The sequence below is a fragment of the Ambystoma mexicanum genome, chromosome 1q (assembly GCF_040938575.1).
Source record: "Ambystoma mexicanum isolate Mex_15411 chromosome 1q, UKY_AmexF1_1, whole genome shotgun sequence".
Classification (NCBI taxonomy): domain Eukaryota; kingdom Metazoa; phylum Chordata; class Amphibia; order Caudata; family Ambystomatidae; genus Ambystoma; species Ambystoma mexicanum.
Window position 1 is genome coordinate 293,751,486 of NC_090922.1, and position 21,917 is coordinate 293,773,402.

A 21,917-nucleotide genomic window follows, 5' to 3' on the forward strand; every position below is an offset into this window, starting at 1 on the left:
ATGCTGAAATGCCCCTTAGCATGTTCATTGCTCATGTCAGCATCATGTGAGCCATGGTACCCTTCTACCAGAAAAGGGAATGCACAAATGTATGTTTGTCAGGGGCTTTTCAACCCCTTGAATATGTATGGACTCTGCCAGCCCGAGTTAGTCTGATCACCCACCCATCAGCCTAGGGCGTATTTTCCATGCAATCTTCGTTGGCTCGTTGGCTGCAGAGTTTGTGAGTGCGGTGGTGGAGTAGAAACTAATTTTAGGCATGGGCTGCTTTCCTAATCCAGCGGCTGACTCCGTACCACACATTACTTTAATTTACTATACTGTCTCCCACCATATTGGACATGTGTGCCGCCTGGCCTGCTGCTCCTTTTTTGCCTGCTTTGGCACTGGGGAATACTCCCCTAGTATTTAAGTATATTAGCGGTGCTGTTCTGCTGCTTTCCTGTCCCTTCTTAGACAGGAGGGCACATGCCACTTCATTAAACTTGTCCAAGAGTATGTGAGAGTGACGGAGGATAGCAAGAGAGGCCAAACCAATCGAGGATGGTTCTGTGGTGTGCTCTCCCTAGGAATGTTTTTTTTAAATGCATGAAAATTGTGCATTTTACAGTTCACTTTCTGTAAACATTGGGTACAAGTTTGCAGTCCGCGCTGTAGGGTAACGTAGAAAAAAATCCAATTGATGCCAAGTTTTTCCGACATTTTCATGATGCCTTTGACCAAATATTCCAGAATTGTGTCAGTGTAAAATCAAAAAAAAAGTGTATGGCTGCTATGCCAATACATGTCCATAGTGGCTACAACAGTATGTTCATGCAAGGACACAAATCATGTTGGTTTTGTGCATAATGCAGCAAAAATGCTATTCCCATTCTAAGAAAATGTCCCTGCTTTCTGCACCAATGTGCTCTTGACTGGACCCCATCTGCTGATACACCAGCAGTTCCCATGAAGTATTGGAACGTGGCAGCCACAGAGCCACATATATGTTCCTGACACCAGCCAGCTGAATCTGAATTATTCCAACAACCTTCGACAGTGGGACTCCATCTTCTAAATTACACATAACTGACCTGGTGGTCATTTGTTTAAATATGAACGGACATCTATATCGGACTAGATATAATGGCCTATGCGAAAGTTATATATTTCCAAAACCATATGATGTCATTTAATTAACAAGAGTTTCCCTTTGACTACCGCAGATGCCATAATATCGCCATATGTGACTGGGGATAACATGGAAATGGTCGGAGAGCCAAGTCCGGAGGGTTCACTTTGTTCTTTGCTTGGTAAGGCTTGACACCTTCCCAGCAGAACAGGACATTCCCCAGGAGATAAGGTGGGAGTCGGTGCTACAAAGAATGTTCTGCCAGCACAATGGGTAAGGAGAAGAGTATAGAGTTTTCCCTGAGTGTAGTTGCACGGACGCTTGGGGGGCGTGTGGGCTACATCTACTTACTGCACCTCATTTTCCTTCAGAGGAGGCACTCTGTGAGCTGACATCAGAAGGCAGAAACTTGTTAGAACAGCTGAATTGGGCCCCTCACAGAAGGCTTGAAATAAACCAATCTAATGCGACTACATAAGGGGGCGAATCCCACCTCCCCCTTAGTGGACTCCTCTTTGCACTGGAGAATGATTTCACTGGAGCCAAATTGGGGTATCTCTCTGGCCAAACTGCCCTGTCAATGGGGTGAAGGAAGGAGCAAGCCTCCTTTCTCCCCTGTAATTTCAGTGCAAGATTAGAAGTGACCTGATCTTGTAGAAGGCCTGTCTGCTGCTGAGACGCTGGGTACCCTGGACTCTGCCTGCTGTAGGAGTAGATCCCCAAGCGTCCTTGGTAATCTTCTTGGCTGGGAACAACAGAAGGACCTACCTTTTTCTTTGAGACCCTGTAGAGGGCCTGGCAGCAGTCCAGGATCAAAGAAAATCAGTCTTTGGCTCTTGTTGCACTGTCACGCTGCTGAACGTTGTCTTGAGTGCCTTTTGACACCCTTCATGTTGCGGCCATCCTAGCAACTGCTTTTGACAATATAAGGATTTTAGCGGCTTTGATTTTCTAGTCCGATGGCTCTACACAGACTTCTCAGAGCCATTGCCGTGTTAAACCCAGTCAGTCCTGTTCGAAATTGAATTGCTGCAGACCATAAAGGTAGACTGTTATGGGCAGGTCACAGCTTTTTTAAGTTGTTGCTGTTGCTGAGCTATACTATCGTTCTCGGTCAATGAGCTCCTCTACTCTGAATCGACTCCTCAAAATGCCCAGACCCCATGGATCAATGCTGTCGAGCCTAAAAAGATTTAAGTTATCTTCAGAGTTCCTGTCTCCCTGGCCTGGTTCTTAATGGGCTCCAGTGAGTTTTAAGACTTCATTCAATACCCTTTTTAGAGGCATACATTTGAATTTGAACTTTGCTACATTGACAATTGCCTAAATACCCTTCCCTTGATACCAAGTGTGCCCCTTTTATTCAAACGTCTGCATAGTCCATTGATTCTTATTCGGCAGTGGGTTGTTCTTGTTTTTATTAATGGCTGTCCTTTTAGTCTGATTCAGATCTTATTTTTTTATGGAACATTGATGGCACATTGCTTTTCTTTTGGTACAGCAGTACTGTTGTTTTTTGAACGCGTCTTTGCTGGCACACACCCTTCTTGAAAAGTGCACCCTGCCTTGTGCCCGCTCCACCCAATGAAGTGAAGGAGGCATACCATTCGTATTATGAGTTTCACCTATGATTGAATCACAGCTTGTTTAGTAGAAGTGTGGAGCCAGTAGATTTTAGAAATCCAACTCATGTCTGTACACCTTCAGGGCAGGATACATTTTTGTTGCACTTGTTCAGACACAAAACCTCACATGCATGCACACATATATGCACAAGGTGTTTTCTTACCCGCAGACCCGGATTCCAGATACCATCTTCACATGCTACCACAATGGACCTCTGTCTTCCATGCATCGATGAACCACTTCCTGGTATTGGAGATGCACAGTGGAGTTACAGCTCCATTGTCTTGCTGCCCCAGGCTCTCTGAATGTGCAGGGGTGTGTAGGAGCAAAGCCTACTCATATTTGGCCACAGAGTACCCCAGTCTGTAGTCTCAATGAGCCATGCAAGTCTGGGGAAGCAGAACACGCCACCCAGCCTTGCTCAGCCCATTCGTCATGCACGCTGGGCTACTGTCGAAAGGAAACCACGTTTCTCTACATTGTAGAAAGTCACCCCAGGAGTGAGTCCCCAGCTGCTTCGTGCAGCTGACAATGTGCTCAGTGTCCCTCACCCCTACCCCCCCTTCTCCCCTCCCAAACCAGCAATACATTTAAAAGTTGGCACCACTGGATCATGCGAGCCGAAAGGCTGGAATTCCCCTATCCACTCAGTTTGTATTGACATCCTTTCTATAAAGGTTTCAAATCAGTGATCCCTTGTTCTAATACTTTCAATGCATGTAAGTGCTCTTAATAGCTTCTCGGAGTCCCCGCCATCCTACACAAAAGTAACCTCTTTGGAGCCTAATCTGCCCTATAAAAAAAGTCCTAGTACAATCACGCAGCCTGTGCCCGTCGGAAAAAAATGGTTAATATTGTGGTGAAAGTTGTGACTACAGTGGGAAAAATAATTTATTCTGCTGCTTCCATTTTACAATTTACCAGGTGCCATTGTCCGCAACATAGTGTCATGTTTGTCTTTAACGTAAGAAGGGGCTTGCATTTTTCTTACATTGAATTGCTAAGGGAACTGTTCAATGTGCCAATTCATAAGCGATAGCCTATGAGAAAATTTCGCTCATTCGCCGTGAACCATTTGATTACCATTTTGCTTTGTGGACTAAATTATAATGTGCCAAATAACCGATCAATTTCCGTCTATTCTTTTGATGGTTGTGTTTTTTTTAATGAAATATGGAAGATGCCCACTAGGAAGGCCTAAACCTTCCTAGTTAGTAGTTAGCTTAGACTTTTAATCTGCTGTGTGTAGATTCTGAACGGGCTGTGCTCTACCTTTCAGGTGGGAGGAGCAGAAGTACGAAGACGGCATTAACTGGATGTTTCTGGAACACAAGGGCCCGGTGTTTGCGCCCCTTTATGAGCCGCTGCCGGAGAACGTGAACTTCTATTATGATGGTACGTCACTTACCTGACTGGCTATCGATCTCTGCCCCTAATGTCTTGTGTAATGGCCACATGAACTCTTGATTGGTTTGGTATAGATTTTCTTTTCTTCATGTTCGTGGGCTATAAAGGTTTGAAACTGAAGCGAGTGAGAGCTTAGGGAATTCATCAGTGCCAAGGTGGGAAAGTGAAAATTGCATTGAAGAACAATTCTGGTAAAACCTATTAAGAGTAATGTTTTCATGCTAGAAACACTGCGTCTAGTATAAATGTACTGCTAATGGAAGAATGTGTAATAGAAAATCCCACTAACTTTAAATATTTCGCAAGGGAAGATTGAATTCTTGTAGGGAAAGGCTTGTTTTATAAAGTCGCTTTCTGTTAGTGTGTATTGCCAGCTTTTTGAAGCACGCCTCTTTCAATGGCAGTTTTAAAGGTTGCCATTGCCACCTTTAGACATTTAAATGGCTGAATTGACCCTCCAGTCCTTACTCCGTGCTTTGAACTTAATGTTTATATCTCAGTTTCTGACCGGGGCTTAACACCTTCCCAGCATTCCTTATTAAAACCGCTGCATAACTTTGCCTCTTATAAACTTCCTATATTACCACCCAGGCGCTATTTTTTTTACTTTTCTTTGTCCTAATTGGCTCACATGTTAGTTGGATGATTTTCATGACTAGGGTGTCACGTAATTAGTCAGTGGGCCAGAGGGAATTCAAAAAGCCCTCTGAGATGTTGTGCCATGAAATACTTTTCCATCGAGGAGTCTCCTAGTTATCTGGTGGAGGCTCCATCCCACCCAGTGTATGGATTGTGCTATCCATTGAGGTTCTTGAATGTATATTGACGGCCATGAAGTAGATACCATTAAGACCTCGTGTCTGAAAGTTACACTGTGACGCATTTCAGAGTGCTTTGAAGAGCGCAGTTAGGCTGCCAGACTTTTACTGCTGCATGAACCTAACTACTTTGCATTTGGAAGAAACTATCTCTTGTTTGGCAGAAACAATTGTTTTCATACTCGCAAGCGCCAAACTCCATCCACTTGCCAACAACAGCCTACAAAAACAGGAAGTCATGGGCATTCACGGGCACGCTTTGGGGAGTGCTTTCAAGAGTGCAGTTAGGCAGTTGGGCTGGTGACTGGTGAGTGTTCATACGCCTCTCTTTTTGCCCTCATGCAGCATTTATCTAGCAGTTATACAATTGGTATCTGCCCATAGAATATCACTGCAGTCTACTTCCATGCCTGCCATTTATTCCCTAAAGTCACCCATGCCCCCTCCATATGAAATCAGCGAATTACTAAATCGAACAAGATGCATGGCAACAAGGGAGACTAATCCCACAAGCTTGTCACGTCAAAACGCTGCATCCCTGCGACTTTGCTCTCAAACCCTCACAGATGACATTAGTCTTTTGCAGCTCGGACCGCTCTTTGAAGGCTCCAGTCAAACCTGCGGTGGGGATCTTCAACCCTGCCCCGACAGCACATAATACTCAATCAGCCTCTGGTGTCACAAAATCGCTAATTGATCTGATAACTCCACCAGACTCACTTCTAGCTGAAGGTTTTATTTCAACTGCTGCATGTTCAAATCATGATTCCGTGTCATGTGCCAATCAACCGATGCAGATCCCGCCCAGGGCTCTCTTGAGTCATTTGAGCGGATTTCTACAGTCTGATATTATGACCTCAGCTCAAATCCACAATATCCCCACACCCTTGCCCATTCCATCCCAAAGCAAGACCAGTGCAACCGTTCAGCTTCGTTCTGGCAATGGCTCAAACTCTGTCTCTGCCCCATGTACACTTGCCACAGTTTCAATTGTTGTGAACAATCTTACATCTGCTTAGCAGTTGAGACAATTGCCTGCCAGCTCTGAACTGTTAACATGCGTCATCCCGTTCGATCTATCCCAATCTCCAATAATGTTTGCCAACTCCACCTGTACTTCATCCGCTCTGTCTATCTCTTTGGCTCACCCGACACTGTGCAGACCACCAATTTCCCCAAGCACCATCTATGCCCCTTGTTGAAATAACACTCAGTGGCATAAACACGGCACTTCTGTCCATGACCAAACAATTTGTGAACTTAGACATGAAGGTTGACAAGCAAACCTCTAGGTTGACCAAATTGCTGGATCATTGCTTAAATGGCTCACAGACCTCACCTTCTCAGGGCCGCCTATTATCAATGAACCGACTCGAGAAATCAGAGGGGGAGACCTAAGTAGAAGCAGAAACTGTTCCTCCCATTCCTCTGCTCCATGATTCAGTCATTATAGTCTGTGAGTCTCGTCCTCCTGGCTCATCCACCACCAACTAAGTCGGCCTTTACAATCTTTTCCCAGCCAAAGACTATTGCAAAACCTTGTAACTCCATAAAGAAAACAAAAAACATGAAAGCGCCTCGGGGATCCACCCAATTAGGTTTACGCAAATTCATTCAATCCCTAACTATACCTGGCATTCTTCGCATGCCATAACCAAAAAATATGTAGCTCTGGCTCGTGCCAAACGAATCCCGCAAAAGTGCGCAGACTTCTCAGTGCCCAATTCCTCAAATGTAGGTGAGCTAATTTACAAGCCTCTTATATGAAGCGGAACTTCTCAACAAGAGGCTAGACAAGCCCACTCCTCAAGCCTCTTTGGCCGTAAACCAATGAGAGAATGGGTGGTGGCTACGAGTCCGGGAGCCTTCAGGACTGAGTTCTTCACATTAGAACAAAGGCGCAATGAGATTGCCAAATCGATAGTCAACAATGCTGCCTTAACCCAGATCGCAAACTATAATCATCCCCTGAGACAGGGAGTCGGAAATGGTCAATGAATCATTGTGTCTCTGCCAACCAGGCAATTTCCAAGTTACTTCCTAAATCCAGGGTGGAAAATCGACCTTTTGCATTGCACAATGCCATTGCTGATCATTACAAACAATTGCAGCAGAAGCCAGTAAGGCCACACAATGCTTTTACTCAATCTCCGTCAGATTATCATCTCATTCTTCAATGGAGAGGCGGATTTTACCCAGTGTATGATCTTAATAGGACAAATATTTTGAACATTTTCAGTGACATTGACATCTTAGAGGACCTATGTTCCTCGGACATAGCTCAAGTAGAATTCATGCATGATAACGACCTGACAGCTGTACGACTCTGAATCCAATCTAGGATAGTTTTATCATATGGCAAGCAAGACCACAATTCTATCAGTTGAGTTTTACACTTGCACAAGAACAACCCCTTCATTCATTTATCACGCAAGACAAGACTTGTGTAATTCCACAAATGAATGCTAGCACTACAATAGATATTCCCCTAAAGATCACTTGTACTCAGGGGGCATTTAAGACAATTAGGCATGTGGAAACTCTACATAATCCAGCTGTGCTTCCCAATTACAAAGCTCTAACTAAAATTAACAATTCATCCCACAGTCACAGCGAACTTCCAAACTTGCCAGTTGGAATACTAGTTGGAATACTAGGGGTTTTAAACATCTCTTAACTTCCGTCATCAATCCGCAAAGTGGATTTGATATTCTAGCTTTACAAGAAATCTGGTTGATGGAGGCTCCTGTATGGGATAATTAATCAGGGCATTCAATTGGAGCCGTTGGCTTCCCCCAACATGTTTATTCAACTGTTTAGAATCGGAACTCCCTCTGAAGTGTTTGCCCTTGTCAACCTTTACTGGAATCATTTGAGTATTGAACCAGTCTTTTTCCTCGAGATATGATGCATACTTTAGATCTAATCATTAACGATTGCTCCATAAGCCATGTGATACTGGTTGGCGATTTTAACCTACACTGCATGACAAAAAAGCTGCACAAACCCTCTGATCTTGCCAGCGTTGGTTAACTTTGATGGACAAAAGGCAATTTCTAATGCTCAATGGAGCCATTCAGGGAGACGTACCACCACAGAACACTTGGAAAAGTGGACGACAGACAACGATCATTGACTACATCTTTACAGATAGGAATATGTTCTCAAACATCGAATATTTCCAAGCCGTTTCCCATGAGCATATCGATCATGAACTTCTCTCGCTAACGTGGTCATGGTACTATCCCCTACATTCACTTCAATGCTATAAACCCGTTCTCATACTCTCTGGTGGCAGAAATGGATTCCACAGAATCACTGATGCATCTTAACACCTATATACAAGATCATCATGAATCGCTTAATCATACAGTGATTAAATCTAATGGCATATATATGTGGCTGCGTTGCAGATATTCAAACTGCAAACATCCGTACTCACTAAACCAATCCACAGACATAAGCATACTTATGATCAAGAGTTGTCTAAAAGAACAACCCAATTGCTGAATTGCCTAAGAAATTTGGCAAGTTTTCTCTGGAATCTAGCATTCCAAATGCGAGATATCTTAGAACACAATACAAAAATTGGGTCAAATCTTGCAAAGCCCCAATCATGCAGCAAGACGAAGAACAAATGCTACATGCTCTAGCCTCTAAAAACACTGCGTTGATCTTGGGTCTACTAAATTGTGCAACCCATGGAAATTCTTGATGCACATTAATGCAGTGTGAAAAACACTGTATGCTCAACCACCTAATAACTGATGGGGACTAATACAGACAGCATCACAAAACACCTGTATTCAATTTGATAGAGATATTATTCACCAGATCTCAAATCTAAGCAACTCGAGCTCTGGGACCTGATGGGTTAACCAATACAATGTTGAAAACCCACCCCGAAGCCTGGGCTGGAATTCTTTTGAATATTTTCTCTTTTGTCATGCTCAAACAAATCCCACTGTCATGGAAAAAGCCAATCCTAATCCCCATTTTTATGAAAAGTGATCGCGGGCGATTCGATAATTATTGGCCCATAGCATTGCTAGATGCCCCAGGAAAATAATTTGCTAGCCTGATCTTGAGGGATTTAAATTGCTGGATGACTACTCAGAGATTGTATGATACGTTTCAAATGGGTTTTGTCGCAGGGTTGGGTACCGCTATCAATTTGTTATCCATGACTGTTATAAAAATGCATGAGCAACAAGCCAAACAACCTGTGGACATGGCGTTTGTGGATTTTAAGACGGTGTTCGATTCTGTATCGCGTGAATTGTTGAGACACAAACTGGCAGGAGCTGCTTGTCCTGCTCATATCCAGGCTCTGGTCTCGCAGTTGTGTTCTGACATGTCAGTCCAAATATATTTGTCTTTCGATGGTAGCCTATCAAGGTCCATTCCAACCTACAGAGACCTCAAGCAAGGCTGTATCTTGGCCTCTGTGCTGTTCAACTTTTTCATATCTGATATGAGTCAACATTTTACCAAGACTGTTTCTGATTCCCCCAAACTTGGTCAGTGTTTTGTGCCTTGGCTTCTGTATGCAGATGACCTAGTCCTCCTTTCCAAGAATCCCAAAGGTCTCTGACATCTCCTAACGACATTAGAGCAATATGCTACTGCAAATCAGCTGACTATAAATCTGGCCAAAACAAAGATCATGACTCGCACAACTAATCATCAGATCAGCAAATGCTTTTACATATGGTGTCTACATGGTTCACCTGTGGAAGTCGTTAGTGAGTATGCTACCTGGGCCTCAACACCAATAACCATCCCTCCTACTTGCCATATTGTGTGGAATCAAGGCAAAAAGTTCTAACAGCTGTTGCCCAAGCATGAATCATCCACAAGAAATATGGCACATTTTCTACCGAACCCCTAATCAAATGTTACAATAAGACAGTGGTGCCCATTATCATTTATTGTGCTGAGACCAGAACCTGGAAGAAAGACCTTCTGGTTAACACTAGAGGGCCCCTTTTGGAAGCGGGTGCTCTGCTTGCCTGCCAGTCAACCCATGAGCATAATCTGACACAAGTTGGTGTTGCTTTCACCTGGCATTGCTTACATTTGGAAACTATGCAGTCTCTATATAAAATGCTTATTGGCAAATGATCCTCACTCCTTGTTATTGGCCTCTTATGTGAACTCCACCAAGGATCACTTCATGACAGTCTGGAAACAACTTATCGAAGTAATGGAATCTGCAGACATTTCAATCTTGCTTTTCAAAACTAAACCGGTTTGCACAAAGTTGAACCTATGGTGCTGCGACTGGATCCTAAAACAGAAACAGTGAACAACTTAAAATTTCCATACTTAAAATGGTGGTAAGATAAAGAGTCTTTATGATACCGAGCCCTGCCTAGTGAAGTTCTACTTGGAGAAACTTATTTCTTCGATTTCGCTTAAATCTATGGCCAACAAGAGAAGTCTTGGCAAACCGTAGAGAAATTACAACAGTTGACAGACTCTGCAGATTCTGTCAAAATCCAAATGAACCTGAAACCTTCAAGCACTTGCTCATCTTCTGTCCCTCTCTACCAGCAAGAAGAATTTTCTATTTACAATCTTTATTTCAAGATGACCTAAATGTAACTTATATTTTGCTGTGGCTTATGATTTTCAATGGGGAATGAAGAAGTGTTATGATATGATATATTTTATTTGTATCGCGCTCGTACACAAGTGTTTCAGAGCGCGACTAGGCAAGGGAGGGGAACAAGGGAGAACACAGCACAACATAAAAACGATCTTACTAGGCCCAGTGACATTGAGAACGTGCAACTGCACGGGAAAGGGAAAAGGGAAAAAGTGCATGGGAGGGGGAGAGTGGAAAGTGCAGAAGCCGAGGAGCGCAGATAAATAAAATAAATAGAAAATTGAGGCAAACTGTGGTAGTGCAGCCAGCAAGTGGCAAGTGCTGTGTTTAAGGAGGCAGACTGGGTAAGTCTGAATAAGTGCAGAAAAAGAAGAAAAATTGGGTGGGGGCTGTATGGGTACAGATACAGTCCCCGGTGCAAGGGACGGCCAGGAGGCAGTGCAGGAAGATGGCAGGGTGAGCAGGTACCTGGGCCCAGGGGACAGAGGGTGGCTAGGTGCACAGTGCCAAGAGAGCAGATCAGCAGGGGAGAAGGGGAGCGGAGGCAGAAGCAAAGAGGAAGGTTTTCAGGTGCTTCCGGAACTGGAGATGGTTCTCCTCAAGTATTTGTACAGTGTTAACATTGTCATTATGATATATCTATTGTCTTTAAATTTGGGTTAATCAATTTAGCCTAAAATTGCTGCTCAAATTCCTATTGGACCACAATTGCAAATATACGATTGAATGAACTGATCTTACAACTCACCTTAATTTTATACATCATAGGTTTAAAAAATCAAATGTCTTTTACAGCTTTTAAAATTACTGGTGGCTGGACAATTTTATGGAGCGTGTGGGTCATGTAGCACACACAGCATAAGTTTATTGAACTCATTTTAACTTTGTGATTTTATAATGGAAGATTATGCACTTGTGCAATCAATTCTCATCTTATCCATTTGTTTCTCTTCTCTGCTAACTTGTGTTTGTAATTTATGTTGTACTTATTGAAAGGTTGACCACCTCAACCATAACAATACAAATAAAATAATAAATACACCACAATGGGCAGCACATGTTTATGACCGCAAAGGCAAGATGAAAAAGCATCATCTTTTGCACTATGTGCATCAGAGGGCTTTGATCAGCGCAAACTCTTTTTCAGTAATTGGCCTTGTCAAACAAATTATTAAGTGCCCGCCTTTTTCTGGCAACTAAAATCAGTTTTGCCCAGAAGTAGTATAAGGAATTAAGTAAGGGCTCTATCATTTGGACTAGTTTTCATATATGTACAAATATCTGGAAACAGTAGGTTTATAATCTCAGTTTGATCCATCCAAACCCGGCCGTTGCCATTGTGATTCATTGGGGTGTAGTTAAAAAATAAAAGCCAAATCTGCACAAGAAAACCTTGATTGTCTGCTTATGTAAGCGCCCCTGACATACTGCTAAATCTGCTTTATAGGTGCTAGTTGGGCAGCAGCTGTGTTTTGAGAAAAGTTGCTGGCCAATTACATTACTGACATCTAGGGCAGCCAATTCCTGGCCAGAGACAAATATGCTTCAATTTCTATAATAGACCATATTGTTTTACCTTGCCAGATTAATGAAGGCAGAATTGTTGCGTTGCTTAAAAAGGAACTTGGGGATGTATAAATATGAGAGGATTGCAAAAGCTAAACACCCGTTTGAGAAAGATGACCATTTTTATTATTTATAAAGCCGACTCTTTCCTATAATTGACAAAACGTTATTGTTTCCCTTTAAGCAACCTCTCTAGGTCTATTAAAAGTGGTGGGAAAATAGCATCAAACATCCGGAGAGGTGCAATAGGGGAACTATGTAATGCACTACCTTGCTTGTTACAAGAATCCACATCATAATCTTTGTTTTTGCATGATTGTTATTACTGCAGATTTAACTAAATGTATGGCTTCTCATAAATCTACGGCAAATGTTGCATCACCTAGGCAGTGGTACAGTTTACCTTTACTGCCATTTTCAAAGCAGTTTACAGAGCATGTATGGATCCCAAAATGTTGTGCTACCAGCAGATATGCTCCAACGGGCTCCACAAAAATCTCAAACAACCCAGTTAAAGTCCTTTTCTGTGTGTTACAAGATTAATGCCAATGAAAGGCTTCCGGCAGAAGCAGGATTACCCGCCTCACCTCCTATACCATAGAAATGCTGTGATGATGATAGTTGTGCTTTATCCCATCACAAAGTAGACTGGACACGTAAAGGGAGCCACGGTGATGGATGATTACCAAGTATTTTAGAAAATATTTTGTTTTCGCAGTTGATTTCACTAATTAGTCTATACGAGGTACACTGGGATCTTTTCTTCTTTTTAAAAAAAAAACTATTTGTGTGAACCTCTGTCTTGACTCTGGGTGCAGTCCATCATTCAGATATTAAATACATCTCACAGTTATGGGCATGTGTAATTTAACACACCCATAGTATTTTAGTGATACTTTTAGAATCCTATTACAGGGAAAATAAGCCTTGCAAGTACATCCTCAATTGATGAAGCATGGTTTAATAATCCTCGAACATCCTACAGATTGCTGAAACATTGGAGATTGTTTGGTTCTCCTTTGTCATGAATTTGAAAAATCTTACTTTCATGGTGGTTGGATAGCTAGCTTACCCCATGAATTGCCATTCTTGTATATCTTGCCTCTCTTCTAAGCCTCGAAAAGCAAATTTAGATTGGGCTCCCAACTTTCTTTTCTCGTGGACATCCTACCAATGTGGTGATAGTGCATTTTGTTCAGTAATAGAAGAAGTGGCAAGACGAGGGGGCCTGTAGTGGAACAATCTGATCGAGGGAAATTAGTCTATTCCCAATTCCAATTAAATCACAGCATGATGAGACTGGCACCGAACATCCACGCCAATATCCCATTTTTGAACTCCAGTTAATTGGAAATTTAGAAATAGTAGATATAGGTGTGGCGCACCGGTCTGTGGGATTAAAAAGAAAATTGAAAAGTGAATTTCTAGCAAGTCTTTGGTGGGGAATCTTCTACCCATATCATTGGCAGGTCAATAAATAGCTTTGAAAGCCAGATTTCATTCATTGGCATAGAAAGCTTAACCCATATTAAAAGTATTTTATGGATCCTATGGATTCATCCATGTTTGGCCCATAGATTAAGGCAATTAAGGCCAAGGATCCAATTGCAGTTTTGCCTTTGCCTCAAAATGCATATTCACACCATTTACAAATAATGATAGCATTGCCACAAAACAGGTGTTTGTTTGAAGAAAATGGTTGGGAAATTACTATCTGACATTTATTTCTTTAAGATATGGTAAATGTGTTTGCAGCAAAGGGCTAATGTTGGTTATAGATCTGTATGTTCTCTTCAAATATAATTTCGTTTTTCCTTTACCCGCCAATCCATTTACGTTCCGGGATATTGTCGGAATTTTACACATAATGGATCATTCCGAAGCTTTCAGTAGGTAAGCCTGCCTTCAGTTCCAGTAATGTCAGCGAGCCATTCATTGCTAACCTACTTAATTCCATCTGTGGAAAGGAGGATAATGGTTTTATTTTGCTCACCGACCTTCCATCATAGACCTTGGCTCACCTCCTGTCTCCCCAGCCACCCAAATCTCTATCTTATGGCCCTCTAATCCCTATCCCATCCATACTGGACGTCACTTCTTTCTAATGCATAGTGAATGTGCAGTGTTCGGGATCCCTTAAGGGATATTCACCCACTGCATTCAAACACCTTGCAGCTGGTATCCATATGAAAGAACTGCTAAATGGCCTTAAAGAATCAGGACTTTGAGATCCCCGAAAATATTGTACAGGATAGAATGCCCACTACTCAAGTAATGTATAATTTAATGATTCATTTAAACCCATAACTCCACACAGTGAAAGACACTGCTGCTACACAGTACTAGCAAGGATTAGCAGCTGTGCAGTGTAGTACAGCGACTCTGCCAATGCCAGGCCTTTAAACTTGTCAATGACTGTCTGAAGCACCCAGAGTTTGTCAGCCAAAAAAAGTCAGGTTCACTTGTAAATGTGGTGTTAGTGATTTGCAATAGATTCTATACCCACGCAATTATCTGGTCCCTAACCTGGTAGAGCAAATTATTGACACAGATTTTAATTGGCCGGGTAGATTTCCATCTTCTACATGCTGACTCTCTATGCATAAGCCATATTTGTTTGCCTTAATTAAGGGGTTGTCATGCGCCGCTTCAGCACCTGGCGTCTTTGGCCCCGCTGCCGCTTAGGGACTTCCTGATTCCCGTCACGCTGACGCGACGCTCCCGTCACGCTGATGCGACGTTTCTCTCTATGCGGTCTAGTCTTCCCCGCCGTAGCACTATTTAACCACTCCTCTCCCAGAGCACTGCGCGTTGCAACCTTCCACGGTCAGCTGCTTTTCCTCGCTGCCGCGGTCTTGCTACACGCTGTTTACCTTTTGCTCCTTGAGCATTTTTTCTCTTACTCTTTCCATCCTTACTTACCGGTCCTACTCCGGTCCCAGCTTTTCGTCTCCTCTCTACCTTCATTCCTCAGTTTCCAGCCCTCTGCCTTCACTTGTTTACTTTATTCTATTGGCGTTTTGCTGTGTTATATTTCTCCTGGTTCCTGTTGCTGCCTTCTCCCCTCATCCATCTGCATACACGTCCAGCGGCCATCAGTATACCTTCCGGTCCAAGGGGTTTTTTGCCTATTCTGGCTTTTTTCCCCCTTCCTGTCTCTCCCGGGAGGGGGATACGGTCAGGGCGCATTTACACGCTCTCACTGTGGCTTCCTCTTGTGGGAGACACTCTCAACCAAGAAAAAAGGAAAAGGATTATACGGCACATCGAGCACTCAGTCCAGCTGAAGAGGATTTCGACTCCACAGGTGAGGAGGTTGAAGAGAGAAAGAAGGGTATTATAACAGTGGGAGAAACGGAGGCTGACAGGGGTGCAACGCTAGGGTCATAGCCTTTGAAATGATTAGTAATATACGGTTTGAGCCCTATTGAATTGTCTGATTTCGCTCGAATGCCTAAAATATGAGTATTGTTGCAGTGATTTTCAGCAGGTTTTAATTCTAAGTTTTTTGACCTAGTAACATAAGAGGTCTGCCTTTTACTCCTTTCTCCTGATCTTACTGTACCTCAAATGCACGCTACTTTTGCGGTATTGGTTAAAACATCTAATTAGCTTGACAGTATCTGGAAGAGATTGCTTGCATTTAACCCATTTTCTTTAAACCTAGCCTTGTTTCCAGAATAGCTTTTGGCCATCTCTGAATTAACTGTAGCACGTACATTGCAGCAGTACCTTCCCCAAACTACTGGTGATGGTGGGTGGTATTTCAGATTCCTACCTTCTAAACTTACAAATTCCAGCGTTTCCTCCACTCTGTATTGTATTGTGGAGCTAAGGGTGCACCTTTTCTGCATATTATATGGAGATTATAAGTTGATCACTCAAAGATACTGCTAATTCTCCAAATATGAGTGAAGGACTAAAGGAGCAAAACATTTCTTGCAATTCAGCAGCACTAGGCAAAGCAGACAATTCCTAATCCTTGCATGGTTAATTGACTTTATTCTGGGGATCCCCCAGTTGGTGCCCCACTAGTCCTGACTTGCTCTACCGGTCCCCTTTGATTGACCTTGGGGAGTGGTTGCAAATTCAATATTGTGTTGTTGTGTAGTTCAATGTAGTTGCCATTTTGTTAAGGCACAACAACTTACTGAATTGGTTCAGAATCTGCAGTCTGCTGCTTCATGGAGACCGGATCATCTCCATCTTTCCAAGTATGATAGGCCTTCTCAAATGGAGTAATGAGTGATTAGAAGCTGGATGGGTTGCCTTTTCCTCTGTTGTAACCGCAACCCTCTCCGCCGTCACGTAGGTTTATTAATTGCTCGCTCCAGCCTGTCTCAGAGGTAGCCTGCTCATGCCGCCTGCTGGCAACTAATCTGGAGGGTAGTGGCAAACTCAATCGCTCTTCTATTGCCTAAAGGGGTAGTGTCAATATATCGAGAAATAGTCATCCATGTGGCAGTCACTCCCATCGTCGTCCTCTCTGAAATATCCCCCCCTGATAGTTCATGAGTCTTGTGATGCTTCCACAAAAGGTAGGAGGGACAAGGATACATTAATAACATCGATCATAATTTCCACATAAGAATGCAGCCTCCAAAAACGATATGTGGGGTTGTAGAAGTGATGTGGCATTGAAGGCAGTTACGCATATCATTTTTTCTTTGATGGGTACCTGACATTCCTCGCTGCGCCGAGGACAACCCTGGTTGTGGATACTCAGATGATCCTGAGATGTTCAGAAGAGACTTGTGTGAACTGCTCCTCTGTGTCTGAGCCTGTAATGGCAGTGAGAACCGAAATCTCTCTATGGACTCAGAAAACCAGCTTCATGGACCACGCCACCATCTTACTCGGTATATATTTTTCTGAAGATCAATATGGTTTTTATAGCATTAAAAATCGAAGAGCTTATCAGGACTAGTAGGATAAAGTTGACTTCAATTGGCATATGCAACAGAACGTGGTATCCCCGAAGACTACACCAGAGCTGGAGTTTTTATCTGACTGTAGAAATCAAGACCCGGACCAGGTTTGGGTTGCTGAAATTATACTTTATTCTTGTGATTTTAAACTAAAGAAAATATAGTTGTTAGACGATCCTCTGCACACCAGTTCGCTACTAATCAGAACACTGCTCACATATCTCCACCATCCCCTCCCACGGTTCCAGGCTCGGGTGATTCGGTTAACCCAAAGAACCGGAAACCCCGTACCAGCTTTGGTGTACGGGCTCGATTGCAGCCCTTTCTGCATTGGCAATTGCCTTGGAGAGTGTATGGCAGAAGGGGCGGTGTTACGTCACCACGTCGGTCACGTGATCCAGAGTCACGTGTCCTTGTTGGACGTCGCATGATCCAGAGACGCCACATGACTCCCAGACACACAGTATAAAGTTCTGAGAGACAGAACACTCTTTGCTTCTCAGCTGGCTTCAGACCCTGTTTGGCGTTTCTACTTGCTCCTTGCTATCTTGATCACGGAACTCTACCTCGGACTCCCTCGGACACCCCTTTTGTACCTTTGCTTGGAACTGTTGACCTGTTGCCGGATTTTGGACTTCACCTCGACTTGCCTTTGGATCATCCCTGGTTACCTTGCTGAACTTCTACGCCCTTTCCCTCCTTGGGATTCAAGTCAAGCCCTCTCTCCTGCAGGTGGCTAGCCCTTCATCCACGCTAACCTGCGGTTCTACCATTCCAGGGACCGCCGCATCAACTGAGCCTCGAACCTCTCTACTAGGTTACCTGGGTTACCCTTACACCAGATAGGTAAGACATTTTAGATCCTTTTGTTTATCTGACTGTGTTGTGATTGCCTGGTACTTAACCCCGTTCCTTCTCGACAGCAGCATCGGTGTTCCAGAGGCTCCGTGGATCTGGGAAGACATCTCCCACCTGTGGCCTCAAAGGTCGCACAGCGGGTTTCTATTAAGTTCCCCTGTGCGTCACTTGGGGACAGAGGACTCATCGGTCTACACGACACTCAAGTCAGAACAGACTGAGAAGCCGTATAGTCGTGTTTGACGATGCAGGGATCCACGGAAGAACCCATAGCTGCTTTAGTCCAGGCAATTACAATATTAAGGGCAGATATGGCAGCCGCGAACACAGTGATCCACCAAAGGTTGGATTCCATACAAAGTGTTCAGCATTCCCTTCCTGCAGACCCTGAGTTTGGAGATGCCAGCTCCTTCACTACACCCCCTCCCTTGGCTACTTCTACAGTCCCAACTCCGATGATCCTCCCATCTCCTTCCCCCCTGGCTGCTCCGGAACGCTATCAAGGTGACCCCAAGAAATTCAGAACCTTTGTTAATCAGTGCAAGTTACACTTCTTATGCAGACCTTTGGCTTTTCCTACTGCCACTACTAAAGCCGCCTTCGCCCTCTCCCATTTGGCCGGAACGGCTGCCGCTTGGGCTAATCCCCTGCTAGAGAATAATAGCCCAGTCCTTTACGACTTTGATTTGTTGGTTCTAGAAATGTCCCGAGTATTCGATACTCGACACAAGGCGCAGTCTAGGGATTTGGAGTTTTTGGAACTGACTCTGGGTAGAAGGACTTTGATAGAATACATCACCCGTTTCAATCAGCTAGTTGCAGAAACATCATGGCCAGAAAATAAGCGGGCGGTGGTCTTTTATAGGGGGTTGAGTAATACCATGAAAGATGCTTTATCAGTGATTCCTTCTATGCCTACTCAGTATAAGGAATTGGTTGATCTCGTCTTGCAGGTAGATGCACGACGATCAGAGCGTAGAGCTGAATTGGGGGTCTCCTCCCATCCTACTCTTGCTAGCACTCCTGCTTCCAGTACAGAAGAACCTATGCAAGTGGGAGGTTTACGTAGTCCTATCACAACATCAGAAAGGGAACGTAGAAGGGTGGACAATGCATGCTTTTATTGTGGCACTACTGGGCATATTGTGAAAGAGTGCCCTCGACGTCCCAAGAAGAGCCAGGTTTTTCGGATGGCTCGACCTTAGATCCGGAGAACAGGTCGAGTGTCCCGTCATCATCTCCGGGTACCTCTCTTGTCTTTGCTCGTGTCCAACCCGTCTCTGTAAAGGCTACTCTATGTCCCTCTACAGGCCTTCTTCATGCAGTCAATATCATCATTGATTCAGGTGCCACTGGTAATTACATAGATATCGATTTGGCCCATTCCCTCAACCTACCTTTAGTGGTAAAAACACGACCGGAAAACGTCCAAGCCGTAGACGGCTCTGCATTGGTTTCTGGTCCTGTTAGACACCAAACTGCACCCCTCTTGTTGAACATACAAGAAACACACACAGAAACCATATGTTTTGATTTAATTACCACACCCCAATTTGGTATCATACTAGGTATTCCATGGTTACGTGAACATAACCCACTGATCAATTGGCAGTCAGGCACTGTACTCTTCGAGTCCGAAGTCTGTCAGAATTACTGTCTCCCGGTCCATCAAGCCTCTGACACACCTTCTCGGGCCTTAGGAGCATTAGCTCAACTCACTGTTGATGATCCAGAGATTGCTCATTCACATACTGTTGGGGGGTTGGTGTCTGGGATTCCTCCTGAGTACAATGCATTCGAATCGGTTTTCGATCGGGGCTCTTCCGAGGTACTTCCTCCACATAGACCATATGACTGCCCAATCGAATTACTTTCTGATTCCGCTATCCCTTCGGGCAGGATCTATTCTTTGTCCCCTTCGGAGGAACAAGCATTGAAAGAGTATGTACAGAATGCCTTACGTTTAGGACACATCCGTCCCTCCACTTCACCAGCAGCAAGTCCCATATTCTTTGTACCCAAGAAGGAGGGGGATTTACGCCCTTGTGTGGATTATCGGCGTCTTAACGCTATCACAAAAAAGGATAGATATCCAATCCCATTAATCACCCCACTTCTGGACCATTTAACTCATGCTTCCGTTTTCACCAAGCTTGACCTACGTGGCGCATACAATTTAGTACGCGTTCGCGAGGGAGACGAGTGGAAAACGGCTTTCTGTACTCGTTACGGCTTGTACGAATATTTAGTCATGCCTTTTGGCCTATGTAATGCCCCAGCCACATTCCAACGATTCATGAATGACATATTCAGGGATATTCTGGACGTTTACATGGTTGTGTATTTGGACGACATCTTAATCTTTTCTCGTGATCTTGATAACCATGTAAAGCATGTTCGAGAAGTACTATCCCGTTTGAGAGAACATTCCTTATTTGCCAAACCTGAGAAATGTCAGTTCCATAAAACTTCTGTTGAGTTTCTGGGTTTCCATATCACCCCTGGGGCGTTATCCATGAACGAATCTAAGGTCAAAGCAGTATTAGATTGGCCAGTACCCCAAACACTCAAGTCCTTGCAGGCCTTTTTGGGATTCGCTAACTTTTATAGACGTTTCATTTCTTCTTTTTCCACAATTGTTGCGCCGCTCACGGCTCTGACTAGTCCTCAGGTACCCTACCATTGGCACGGGGAACATCAGGAGGCTTTTGAGGCTCTGAAAACTGCTTTCACTACCGCACCGGTACTCCAGCACCCCAATCCTGATCTTCCGTTCATAGTAGAGGCAGATGCCTCTTCTTTTGCTCTTGGTGCGGTATTGTCACAAACGTGTCCTACAACAGGCAAATTACATCCAGTGGCATACCATTCCCGTAAGTTCTCCAGTACTGAGACTCATTACACTGTTACGGAGAAAGAACTCTTGGCTGTCATGGATGCCTTTCGTGTTTGGCGCCATCATCTTCTGGGGGCCAAACATCCCATCACGGTTTACTCAGATCACCGGAATTTGCAGGATCTGGCCTCATTGAAGTGCATTAATAGCAGACAGGTCCGATGGCATCTTTTCTTTTCCTCTTTTGATTTTCGTATCATGCATCGTCCTGGCACTGCACATGGAAAAGCAGACGCCTTGTCACGTTCCCCAGGGGGGGTCGTGTTGCCAACCTTTCCTGACACTGTTCTCGGAAAGAGTCATGTGATTTGTCTTTGTACACCTTCATTGTCGTTATTAGACTCGGTCCGATCTTGGACTAGCAATCACTCCGACCAGTTGCGAGAATGGGACCCCGTGTTTTCTGATGGGTTGCCTTTCGTACATGAACATCTATTCCTTCCCACACCTGACACTCGTAATCTGGCCCTTGAGTGGTCTCATGATGCCCCTTTTAATGCCCATCCCGGTCAAGAGCGCACTTTAGATCTCCTCAAGCGCTGGTGTTGGTGGCCCTCTATGAGGCGCGATGTAGACTGCTATGTCAATTCATGTGCAGTGTGTGCTCAGGCTAAACATCGGAGAGGCCGACCGGTTGGGTTGCTACTTCCACTTCCAGTTCCTCCCAGGCCTTGGCATACACTGACTATGGATTTCGTTACCGATCTCCCCAAATCACGAGGCTTTGACTCCATCTGGGTAGTGGTGGACACGTTTACAAAAATGGCTCGTTTTGTCCCTTGTAAAGGTATTCCTTCGGCCCCGGTTTTGGCGGACTTGTTTTTTGAACATGTGTTCATGTTATTCGGCCTCCCTTCGGTCATTATATCCGATCGAGGATCACAGTTCACCTCTCAGTTTTGGAGGTCGTTGACTAAATTGTTGGGCATTGATACCAGGTATTCTTCGGCATATCATCCTGAGACCGATGGGCAGACCGAAAGGACGAATCAATCTATGGAGCAGTATCTTCGCTGCCTTATATTGCAACATCAGACCTCCTGGTTGGCCGCTTTGCGGCTTACTGAGTTCGCGTACAATAACGCGGCTCATTCAG

General features: G+C 44.1%; 1 protein-coding gene across 1 annotated transcript in view; it reads left to right on the plus strand.

Moving 5' to 3' along the window:
* LOC138527482 (DNA topoisomerase I, mitochondrial-like) overlaps positions 1–21,917 on the plus strand; it is a 2,081,463-nt gene that overhangs the window by 872,876 nt on the left and 1,186,670 nt on the right. Inside the window, exon 18 of the mRNA XM_069638684.1 lies at positions 4,017–4,132. Within this exon, the coding sequence (XP_069494785.1) occupies positions 4,017–4,132 (116 nt within the window). The remainder of the gene's footprint in view (positions 1–4,016; positions 4,133–21,917) is intronic.